Source organism: Rutidosis leptorrhynchoides, chromosome 1 (assembly GCF_046630445.1).
Source record: "Rutidosis leptorrhynchoides isolate AG116_Rl617_1_P2 chromosome 1, CSIRO_AGI_Rlap_v1, whole genome shotgun sequence".
NCBI lineage: Eukaryota > Viridiplantae > Streptophyta > Magnoliopsida > Asterales > Asteraceae > Rutidosis > Rutidosis leptorrhynchoides.
Window position 1 is genome coordinate 186,533,538 of NC_092333.1, and position 12,678 is coordinate 186,546,215.

Here is a 12,678-nt window from a genome sequence, read left to right on the forward strand (position 1 = left end):
TTATTAGGGGAAATAGATGAAAGGGTAGGATAGTCATTAAGATTGAGAGTAAAATTGGTACGCTTTAAAGGAGAATTGGGTAGTGAAAAAGACTTATCAGCTTTGTCTACCCTCTCACTATGTAGGCCCATGTCTTTGACCTTAAAAGGGGACACCTTAATATCCTCTTTTACCATCATCTGTTACTACGCACTGTTTATTAGTTTGTCAATTGCGTTGACCTTACAAAAATTTTCTACTACCTGCTATTTAATTGATTAAGCACATTAATTGGTATAAGGCTAACGAACCAAGTGTATAGTACGTGATGCCGAATTGACCACAAATCTCGAATTCCTGATTGAAATACTTGAATTTATTCAGAACAATGTTTATTCAACAAATATCTTCTACTTTAGAGGAATATGTCACGAATACATTTGTTTTTTAAACACCACGAATCAATTTTGTGTCCAGCAGAAGCGCTAAGGTCATCTTACGACAACCGGGTCAACATATGCGAGTTCATGTTCTATGTTGGCAACTTTGGCGTCCGCATGAATGAAGAATCAACTAATTTGGAATCCTTTCATGTTTTTAATTATAATATAAATTGCTCAAATTAGATGGATGTTTTAGAATGTTATTTCTAAAATAAAATTTTGATAGTTAAAGACATTCCAATTTGAGCTCGGGGGGCTTGATTACCCGAGATTTTACCTTCTATGGGGGAGCCAATGTGCTCGTTCATAGGAGGGTTTCCTCGCTTAAAAAAAAAAAGACATTCCAACTTGAAGTGCTAATTTAAAACACTAAGGCAACTCTTAATGAAGATCTCGTTAATAATGGGATGAGAGCTGGGTTGTTTAGCTTCTAAGTTAGCTTAAATTTGAGCTAACACAACTAAGAGACACAAGAGAAGAGCCATCTCAATTAAGATTTAGCTCAACGAAGAACCATCCTAAAGAAAAATCAGGTCACGATTCACTTTTGTGGTATTCTTTTTAGTTCCCTTAAAACGGATTTGAAGGTTACTCAAGAGGCACCTCGACTAGTGGTTGGTTTAACAAATAGAAGTTCTAACACACATTACAAGTTTAACGTAGACGACACAAGTTTAACTTAATCAGTGGATCTAGTTCAGTCAGCACAAGAAAACTTAGTTCACTCGGTACAAAACGCTGATTTTCAACGAGAATAACAACTTGTTGATACGATTCAAAGTTTACATTATGCATTCAATAACCAAACTACATTACGTGCTTAACTTGTGTGTGTGTGGGGTTGTTTTAGAAGTTTTGAGGATCAAAGATGAGGAACCTTATCTTTTAGTGGTCGTTTTTACCTCGGGAAGAGCATTTCAGAATATCAGACTTTTCTAGAAAAGAATGACCTTTTATGATTTTGTCATCTATTCTTATTGCCTAATTTAGTAGTACTTTTTCCATTTTAGTTATAATTCTTTTTGTGTCTTTCTAGAAGTTAGCTGTTATATCATCATCACTACCCCTTACAAACCGTGTGGCTTAGTGCCACATGGCACCCTTCCATTCATCTACCCCTCTCCATCCATTTGTCACTCAATTATTGGCCACCAAATTACAAGTATGCAACCCCAGAAAACGCCACGTGGCACTCTGTCACAGATATATTTTTGTACCCTACTGTTCCACAAGAAAACGCCGCTTAATTTCAATCCATCGGATTTCATCAGATGAATCGTCTTCATCTTCTTCCAAATTGAAAAACTTAATTTCAGTCTTCATCTTCATGTTCTTCCATCTGATTCAACAACCTTTTGAATCGTTGAATTCAATTTGTAATTCCGTCTACGTTGAATCCGGTTGCAGAAACATAAATACCTACCATTCAATTTGTAATCCGGTCTACGTTGAATCCGGTTGCAGAAACAATCCAACGATCGATCCGACAATGAAATCATTCAAACGATCGATTGGAGGAAGATGATGGCGTTGATACGTTCTTCTCGATGTCAACACAATCGTTAACATCATCTGATTTAACATATATGTAAGTTTCTATTTGTTATAATTATCGATTTACTTTCCTTAATCGCGCTAGATAGGTTAGGTCTTTTTTTGGGTTTAAACACATTTAATTTGATTCTTCACTTTATTTGGATCCTTGATTTTCCTAATGTACATAATAATCAAATAAAGAGTTCCAGAATAATCAAGATTTCGCGTTCGAATCAATTGCTGGCATTCTAGGGTTTCTGAAAATCGCTTATGCAATCCAGGAAGAACCAAACGAACCTATTTTATCAGATTATTTAATTAGTTGATTTGATTTGATATTGTTGATAGAATTTAATTTGGAAATTGAAGATGAGGTTGCAGGCTTAGAATGGAAGAGGGTGGGTGAATTTACAAGATATAGAGAAGAAAAGGTTAGTTCCTGTATAGTGAAATTCATACTGATCAACTTTGCACTAACTAACACAAGGCAGGTTACAATTTCCATTTACAATGATAAAATGTATATGATTGTCTCATTTTTGGATACAGGGCATTAGACTAATCACAAATTTAAGCTGTTTTAGATTCACAGTTATGGGACTCGACAAGTAGTTTTGTTAAGGTAACGCCTACACCCTGAAATAATAAGCTTGTTTGGTTGACTTTGTAGGTGTCGTTCAATTAATTAGAAGTTGATGGTTGTTAAAGATGTGGCAACTTTATAAAAATTTTAATATGATTTGTTGCACATATACAATTACTTATTTATTTTGTTACATAATAAGCTTATTTTGTTACAGTATGCAATTTATTTTCTTTAAAAATTCATGTATCTCATAATAAAGATGCTCAACTTGGAAATGCAACGTTCGAAAGATGGTAAAAACTTTGGAAAGCTGTTAAATGGGTAAGTTGATACTTTATACGTAGTATATTATATGTACATGACATAGAGGTGTGAATCGTTGGCCATGGCTAATAGTAAATTTATCTGACAGTTGTTTAGAGTTCGCAAAATGGGTCAGATGACAGGTCAAAACAATGTCGACTGAAACTTGACACTTTTTTCACTATGGATTTTAGTGACCCATGAACGCATTTTTAATAAATGATAACTGCCTCGCACCTGTTTACAAGGACGATAACCATACGGTAATAATCTGACCATTTGACTAGAGTTTAGAACCCAGAATGCATGGTTAGACTCGAACCCATATGGTCTGCTACCCGTTTTCTACATCTACTCGAACCATACGGTAATAATGGCTGTAAATTTTTTTTATTTCTTTTTTGCTATAGGTCGTTCTTGACGTGGTCATTGATTGCTTCTTTGTTGAGTAAGTTTTTTCATACTTTTACACTTTCACAAACGGTACTCTTTTTTACAATTTGTTGTTAATTTTTACGTGAAAACGTTCATAGTGTGCGATTGTTCAACGACTTGATGACACATTTGGTGATGGTTATGGATTCCTGATGCTGAAAATGGTTAGTATATATAGGTGGCTAATCTTACTGTTTTTTTTTTTTTCATAATAATGTCGATACTCTGTGAGTTTGAGCTTATATTAGTCCTTTCCAATAGGCTGCAACAGCCTAATGTCAACTGCAAAACGTCGGAGGACATCAGTTCAAAATTATAATAGCTACTAATAACATGTTTCGAATTTGTAATCAATTTGAAAGATTTGTTCAACATGGTTTTTCTTCTGGTGCTAATACGTGGATTTTTTTTTCACTGTTTTTTATTCATGTTATTTTGTAGATAACAATTTGCATTTATGTAAATTGTTTTTGTTTTACTCCAGTGCCTTTGTCTATTTATTACTTGCCTAATATAATTCATTCATATTTTATAACAACAAGAACTCAAATTGCTATTCATTTAACTGCTGGTGCTTCATATAATTTTCCATATGCGTATCCTTTTGGTGGTTTGGTTACAAACGTTGAAGGTACACCTTATTTGTTGTTTTAAATGTTTCCCTGATGAATCTGCGGAGTAATGTCAATCGGTATATATTAATGCTTGACGAAATGGGCATCTTATGTTGAGCTGACAAGATATGGGTCATGTAAATTATGGTATATGGGTATTTTAAAAGAGGTTGGTTTGACTTCTGTTGGTCAAACTAAAATGGGTTATGGGCTGTGTTTGTACATATCTTTTTGGTAATTTCATTAGAGGTGTGGTTTGTGTTTGTGATAGTGGTTCGATTAAGATTAATAGGTAATTAGGTATCATATGAGTGTGACTGATGTGCACTAATATCCTTCTTCTTGGATAGCCCATTGTATTACATTTACATAGAATGTCTTTTTTAAATATAGCTTACTTATCACAGGTGTCGTCTCATTTGTTTGAAAAAAAATACACCCTTTCATGTTGTTGCAGGTTATAGTGGTGGTGTTGTATATATTTATATATCTCTACATATATAATCTCACGGGTTAGATACCTATCGAGCTACTCGGACTGAGAACTTAGATATATTGTAAGTCAGTCTAATTTGTTAACTACTTCAAGTTGATTTTTTTTTTTGAAATAATATATGTTTCAATGTTTCGTTGGCAAAGGGACCTCTCGAATAACAAAATTGGCTGTCCAATCCCTTCTCCACTTGGTGATTTCGAACATCTCATAAAATTGTATCATTTCTTCATGTACTCACAAAGTATTTGGTCAGTTAACTTATTCTAGATGTATACATGTCATAGTTCATCTATATGTTAATGTTCCCATTATACATGTTATAGCTCATCATGTATCCATTATTATGCAGATTTTGGGTCAGTGACTGTAAATTATACTTATCTCAACAATCAAGTCTGCAGAGTTTTCCGATTTTCCCTTCTTACGTCACAGGTTAAAAGACATATAGATTAATATTTTTCCTTTATAAGTCTATGTTCTATTTAGTTGGTTTGTTCTTACCATTTCGTTAACTCATATCAATATAGTGAATTTCACAGTCAAACTAGGTACTTTTTTTGAAGATGAAGTCACTCGCTCATTTTAGTTTTTCTATGATTACAAGTTATCAAATTTAACGTCACTTTTTCTTTTCTTTTCATTCGGAGTATATGGAATTGTTACCTTAAACAATCATGCTACTTATTTTCTTTAATTACTACAAATCAATATATTAATTTTTTTTTATGAAATGTCAGTAGTGATGCCCCATTACTCGACACATCTATCTCCCATAGAAATATGCATGATTTATATTACCTTAGTTAGATAAAAGTCTTTTATCTTTTTTTGCTAATCGTATTTATGCCCTGTTGCAGCTAAGGTATATTCAAGCTTGATGGATAAAACAAAAGTGTGTGAGCGGGAACATGAGATTATATACGAGAGAAAGTTTGCGAAAGAGAAAAGTAAAGAAGACCATCTTTTTGTAGACACATACAAGTTTGTGTAAAGCTATTAGGTTTTTACCTCTTATAAACCATGTGGGTCACTCGCCTTAAATGATTCTCTGTTTTTCTTTTGGTAATGTGAGTAATGGACTTGGTTGATTGTACAGAATCTGTAAGTATTAAAGATTTTGATGATGGTACAATACATATATTTATCAAAGATGCTATCTTTTTGGTTGATCTACCATACATATGCACAATTTTATGTTTATGGGTTTCTCGTATAACTTATTTGCCATTTGTATTATTTTTGAAAAGTGGAACTAGGATGTATATTAATAATCCCTCCTATGTTGTTTTTGGTCATTTTGTAGTTGTCATGTAATCGTCATTTTGTACTTCTCTTTATCATACCGTTAATTCATATAACATATACGTTTCGAGTTTGTTTGATTAAGAGTCGCCATGCAATGCACGGGCTCTTAAAGGCATGTAGTAAGGTAAATATCACAAATCATGTATAATGTTAATTTGGTGCCTAAAAATACTATATAGTCCAGTTTTAATTGTATCAAACCATTAACATTAAATATAAATATTATCATTCGTCAACAATTTCGTCATTCTAAATGTATCGTACAGATAATAACTATCAATTATTACGTTTTCGAATACTATATTTCTTAATGATCAAACATATATTTTCATTTTATTTGATTAAGGGTCGCCGTGCAACGCACGGGCTCTTAAAGGCTAGTTTCTTTATGAATAGAGAGAATTTGTAATGTATATTTAAGTTGATGAATGAGAAATCTCTTTCTCTTAAAATTTTTGTTTTTATATGGATGTAGGTCCTGGTGATTACAAGTGGTTTCATTTCAGTATTTGTGGTGGCTATGCTTCTATCAAGTATTGTTAGAGATCTCAAATCTTCATTTCATTTCATTTCTCTCTAATTGTGTTGGCTCTACCTTTATCAATAATCAATCGTGGGTGGTAATTTAGAGTGTTACTTGATTCAGATGGTGCTGGCTCTGTCTTTAACTTAGGGTTGAGATTCTCTATCTTAAATCTTCGTTTCATTTCTCTAAAATTGTGATGACTCCACCTTTATCAATAATCAATCGGTTTACTAATTCTTAGGTTACCAAGCAAAAGGGGCATATTCGGCTTCGATTAAAAATCTAATATTTGAAACCGAAAATTTCTTGAAAGCACATGTTTCCAGATCCAAGTACCGGGATCATCAGAGTTGATCCAAATCCAAGATGCATTAGAACCGTAAAAAAAATATTACTGTATCATTTATAGCTGTTTAATGTTTAAATATTCTAAAATTCGAACCGGTAAAAATCAAATCCGAAACAAAAAACGAAGTTATATGCAGAAAAAAAACCGAACTGGTAAAAACCGATTGAAAAAAAAAAAAAGAATGACTTTGAAAAATAATGGAAAGTACTTGTTCGGGCTACTCGAGAACTAGTATCGGACCTCATACTATGATATACACAGCCCAGTGAAATCACTCTTCGAGTGTTTTCAACCCATCCTTGTCACCACTAAATATTTGTCATAGACATAAATCGAACATGAGACCTCTTGCAAGAAACTCAAGACCCCAATCACTTGTATTACTGGTTTTTTAGAACCCGAACCAGATGAAAAATGGTTTTGTGCACTCTACTTGAGATAGATACCACAGTTCTAAAACACAAAACCCCAGCCCAAAAACTTATCAATTTGTTCTACACAGAGACAGCTGCCTAAGCATTTTTTACTTCCCATGATGCCAAATATATGTTCTCACAAAAATAACAACCATATCATTCCTATGAAAAAAATTAAAAACATTATTCATTGCAGTACAACAAGAGTAGTGAAACAAAAGATTAAAAACAACAGGAGATGCAATACAAATTACTTAGGCCTTGTAATGGGATCTTTCAACTCCTCATGCGATGACATGAACAGTTCAATGTAACGACTGCCAACTGTCATACGATCTTTGGCAAGTGCAGCTTGTGCGTCTTCTACACTTGAAAATACGACAAATGCTTCTCCTGTTGATCTTCCTTCTGAATTATATGTGAGATGGATCGAGTCTTCGGTGATTGCGAATTCCTTAAAGAAATCCATTATTTCTTCTTTTCCAGCTGAATATGGTAAACCTCTCATGCGCAACACTTCTGTATCTTCTTCAGGAGGTTTTGGCACATTTGGGCTGGTACACAATAACAAGTCATAAGAGTCAGAATTAGAACACTATCAGTCTTTAACTAAGAAAACAAATACAATCAACCACACTCAGCCACAGTTCCAAACGGTGGGTGCGGCGCTTTGGTGATTAGCCCGTCCCGATTTGAAGAAAAACGTTTGATAAGTCCGGCAACGGTCAAAAGTCCAGTCAAAGTCGGTCAAAATTCGACTTTTTGTCTGGCCTTGTTCTAGCGTAAACGTAAATCCCAAGCTCTAGCTAGGAAAAACATCATAAAAAACTATATATTATTTGAAGTAACACCACATCATCTTATTTGTAAATCATCATTTATTTGTAAAATATTTAAGTTTGATATATTTAAATTTAAAAGTCAACGTTGGTCAACGTCCACGCCCGTCTCGACCCCGACTCAACCTGACCAACTTTTCTTCGTCTCACATCATTTTCAACCTTGCCCTCAGCCACTTACCAGCCCATTTTTCAGTCTGCTTTCAGCCTCCCTTGATAAATAAATTCTAAGAAATTATAGTAAGACCTTAATCACTTGAATAGCAGACACTCCAAATTTAATATATGTCTCTCAGATATACTCTTACTTCCGAAGGATCAAAACGCTCTCATATGTAATTATAGCTTTAACAATAAAATAATTCATTCTAAGAAATTTAAAAAAAATAACAGAACATATATGCTCAACTGTACACCGTTATTAATGGCAAGCAATGCACAGACACACAGAGCATATAGAATGACAATAGGGTCATAACTTAAAAGGGAATTTCTATAGTTAGATAAATGTATAAGAAAGTTGCACCTCATAAGTTCTATGATCCTACGTAAATTTAACACCTACATTGATTATTCTAACAAGATTTATACCTAACCATCACATCCGACCTATTTATTTGACCAGTTTAAGACAACGAAATAACCCAAAGCAACAAAATGGGTTGGAATTGCCACTTGTAACAATAACCATCAATAAAAATTAAAACCACGTGTATACAAAAGCAAAGGTTAAAGTCTGCAAATGTATCGTAGTATCATACTTTACTCATAAGTCATAACTCAAGTACGCTTAAATGATGCTATTGCATGTATCAAATTATGATTTTAGTAACTGTATGTATTCAACCTCTTATAACTTAGGAAACATGACGTGGCTACTTGTATAGTTACTACCATATCCAGAGGCGGTGCCAGGATTTATGTATGAGGGTGGCATTTCTCGAAAAATAAATATTAATATTATATTATTCTTATTTAAGGGATGCTGGAATTTATAATTATGGGATATTGGCTATTAAATTATAACTTTTAAAACACTATAATAAGCATAGAGTTGGGGGTGGCAAAGCATCCACATGCATCCCCCGTCTCCGCCTCTGACCATATCCGAAGACAAAAAAAAAGAGGTTATCTAAGTAATAAGTAATACCAAAATTTTGGATGTTACATAAAATTTCAGACAAATGTTAAGAGAAAACAGATAAAAAGAGAAAGAGCACTAACCGGCCCTTAGAAACTGCTTCCTCCCATTCCTCAAGTGGTGACGGAAATAACTCAATATATCGACTCCCGAGACACGTTCCATCTTCCATCATAGCCGCTTTTGAATCTTCGGGACTTTCAAATTTAACATACGCCTCACCAGTAATCCTTCCCTCTGAATTAACCATAAAATAAACCGAATCATCTGACAAATTAAAACCCTTAAAGAACTCCACAATATCATCCCGGTTAGCCGAAAACGGTAACCCACGTAACCTAAGAACTCCAGTATGTTCTGCATATTCCTTTGAAGGATCAAGCTTCCGTGGTCTCCTACGAGGAGACCGTGAACGGGGCCTACGTGAATCAGAAACCTCAATCGCTATCGATTTGTAATACTCTTGCCTACTGCTCCTAAAAACTTCAACATATCGTTTCCCGATATTTTGTCGGTTTCTTTGAAGAGCGTATTCGACTTGAAACGCATAACCAAGAACACAATATCCTTCACCTGCAAATTTCCCATGTTTGTGGAGAAACAACACGTCGACAACATCAAGGCCATGGAAGAACTCGATTATGTCCGTTTCTGTACAGTCGAACGGTAGACCCCGCAAACGTACGACGGGGAAAACGGGAGGTTGACTCGCGTAAGAATAAGCTGGCGGGCTGTACATATAGTTTGAAGCTTGAGGAGAACCATAATACGATGAACCCCGTTGTCTTTTTAGGCCCGTTTCCCGCCCATCACCAGAATCCAAGTATTTACTGAATATAATAACCAAAAAAATTAACTAATTGTGTTAGTGTATTGCCAAACCAAAGTTGGAACTTAAAACAAACATTGGTATGTGAACACTGATCAACGTTGTAATAATGGTCAAGTATATATCGGTTAACAGCACCAATTTAACCACACATACATATATGCTAGCTTAAGATTACATTGCAAGGAGTGGCGGAAGCAGGATTTTTTTACATCGGGGGCGAAAAAAAATTAAAAGCGTAGCAACTTTTTTTGGACAAAATATGGAGGCTTTGGGGGCAAAATATAGAGACTTTTGAGCAAAAAGAAATCCACTTGGGGCAAAATCGAAAAATCCCAAATTTTTTTACTGAAAATTACAAATCCATTAGGCCGGCTGCCACCCTGTGCCCCAACATATTTTCGCCACTGATTGCAAGTACTGCAGGCCATCGTCTAATTTATCACAAACTTGTATATTAAATATTTGCAACCAACATGATAACTTTCTACTTTTTAATAGTCAACTGTATATCGATTAACAGCACCAATATAATAGCTTTCTAAAATTGATACCAGCTTAGCATACAAAAAGCAATTGAATTAATCTTGCATTTCATCAAGTAATTTATCTATATTTCTAGGGTTAATGTAAATCAAGCATACAAAAAGCAATTGAATGATATAATAATCTATTATAGGGATCAGCACAAAAAAATGTTGAAGAGCAAACCCTAGATTAATAGGTCAATACATAGATAAATTATTCTAAGTTTCGTGAACGCTGATCTGAAAACAGAAAACGTAAATTAAAGTGTCTTACCCTCTATAGAACATCTTATTTAGAAGCAGAAATCAAAATTTCCCCTTTCTGGATTTTAGGGTTTATACGCTTCGAGACTATAACGAAGAACTCAGAGAATTGATTTTCATGATTTGGTTGAAAATAAAAAGATTCGAGGATGAAACGTGCCGATACGGCAGCGTTGTGTGTAATCGTCTAGGCTAGTTGGTAGCCCAATAGAAGTTATTGGGCCGATCGCCATTTGTTTATAACTTTAGGGATTTAAAACGAGAAATTGTTCAAAATACATTTTTTTTAAGTCTTCAAACAAAATACACTTTTTTAAAAAAAAAATTGTCTTTTTACACCATTCGGTAGACGGAATTTCTCTCTACCACCTTTATCTGTCGTCTACTACCATTTTTACAAAGTAGTAGACAATAACAACAAGGTAGTAGACAGTGAGAACAAAGCAGTAGACAGCCAATTACAAGGTAGCTGACTATCTACTGCCTTGTTGTTATTGTCTACTACCTTGTTGTAGGTGTCGACACCAATAATACATATCAGTCGACACCTACATCTTGCGTCCTTGCTTCCACCTGAGAGCAAGGGAGCAAGAGGCACCTGCTCCTTGCTCTCAAGTGTGACTAAGGTCGCAAGGACGCAAGGCGCAAGGGAGCAAGATGCATCTTGCTCCTTGCGAGGGCAAATTGTCAAACTTTTTTTTATGGGCTCTCACGCAAACAAGTTCAAAAAAATGGGCTTTTTGGTGATAATCCCATAACTTTATATACTCTAAGACTATCCGTAACAAAAGAGCCCGAGTCAACTAAGTTGGCATGATTTGACGCCCCAGGCGTCATTAATGAATGTCAAAACTTGACGCGTCGGGGTGTCAGTTGAAAATCTGACGTATGGTGAAGGAATCATAAGGGCCACGTGTTCGCGTCTGATTGGTTGAGACGTTTGACTGATTTTAAACGGATATAAGTCCATTGAAATATTTTTATTTTATCTTTTTTACCAAAAATAATTCAAACTTATCAATATTTAACTAAAACATTCTCAACGTATAGATACATGTCTTTACAATCATCTTCATCCTCCATATTTTATCATAAATCATCAACATCTTCATCTTCCATCTCTAAACAAAAATGGCGAACTCAAATCAAATATCAAATACTCTATCCCATTGGAACGTGTACAATAGGCATTTGGGTGGCGGTTCATCAAACCCGAATAATTATCAACAAATTCAACTCGTCATGCCTCAATTTCGTGTTTTGACACCCGAACAACAACATCAAATGTTCTTAGAGCAATAACGTTTGTACAATCAAGCTCAACAATTGAATCAAAATCGGAGCTTTCAAACCCTGATGACTCTGATTTATTAATATGAAAAGGTGCTGGAAACTCAAAATTAAACGATCTTGAAAACGCAACAACGTCAATAAAAAACACAAAAAGGAGGGCGTGGAAGGTATAATTTTGGTTATTGTTTTATTATTTTTATTTTCGATACATTTATTTTATATATATATATATATATATATATATATATATATATATATATATATATATATATATATATATATATATATATATATATATATATATATATATATATATATATAGAGAGAGAGAGAGAGAGAGAGATTTAATCAAGATGGAAGCACTTTTTTTCGTTTTTTTTTTTTTTGAAATTTTTTTTCAGGCATCAAGATCACATGAAAATATGAACATTTAAAAAGACACTTTATGATGAATGTTATTATTTTGGCGGTAAAACGCTCAAAAAAAAATGAAAACATTCAATGGATTGAATGTTTTGATTCTGAGTTTTTTTAAGGGGTTAGAAATTAGGGGGTTAAAAATTAGGGTTTAGCTATTAGGGTTTAGAAATTAGGGTTTTGGGTTTAGAAATTAGGGTTTAAGGTTTAGAAATTAGGATTTAGAGTGAATATTTTAACACGAACGGTTTAGAGTTTAGGGTTTAGGGTTTTGAGTTTTGGGTTGAGGGTTTACGGAGCAAACCCGAAAACCCTAAACCCTAAACTCTAAATCGGGCTAAATTCGAAAAAAACACTTCACACAAGATGAAAACAAAACG

At 34.2% G+C, this 12,678-nt stretch overlaps 1 protein-coding gene and 1 long non-coding RNA gene across 18 annotated transcripts; one reads left to right on the forward strand and one right to left on the reverse strand.

Annotated features, from left to right (window-relative positions):
* Positions 1-1,657: 1,657 nt before the first annotated feature.
* LOC139886524 (uncharacterized) lies at positions 1,658-5,561 on the forward strand. Of its 17 annotated transcripts, none has more exons than XR_011772504.1 (8): positions 1,658-2,580; positions 2,759-2,865; positions 3,258-3,295; positions 3,381-3,446; positions 4,354-4,453; positions 4,536-4,640; positions 4,742-4,824; positions 5,250-5,561. It is a non-coding gene; the product is annotated as an uncharacterized lncRNA (long non-coding RNA). The 17 variants fall into 17 exon arrangements; XR_011772503.1 differs by having other exon boundaries at positions 2,804-2,865; XR_011772496.1 differs by having other exon boundaries at positions 1,658-3,110.
* A 1,558-nt stretch (positions 5,562-7,119) lies between these two features.
* On the reverse strand, positions 7,120-10,740 carry LOC139867522 (uncharacterized). Its single transcript, XM_071855887.1, has 3 exons — positions 10,599-10,740; positions 9,052-9,798; positions 7,120-7,542 (listed from the first exon to the last, which is right to left on the reverse strand). The coding sequence occupies exons 1-3, from the start codon at positions 10,610-10,612 to the stop codon at positions 7,239-7,241; spliced, it is 1,065 nt and encodes a 354-aa protein (XP_071711988.1). The 5' UTR covers positions 10,613-10,740; the 3' UTR covers positions 7,120-7,238.
* Between the last annotated feature and the right edge of the window lie 1,938 nt (positions 10,741-12,678).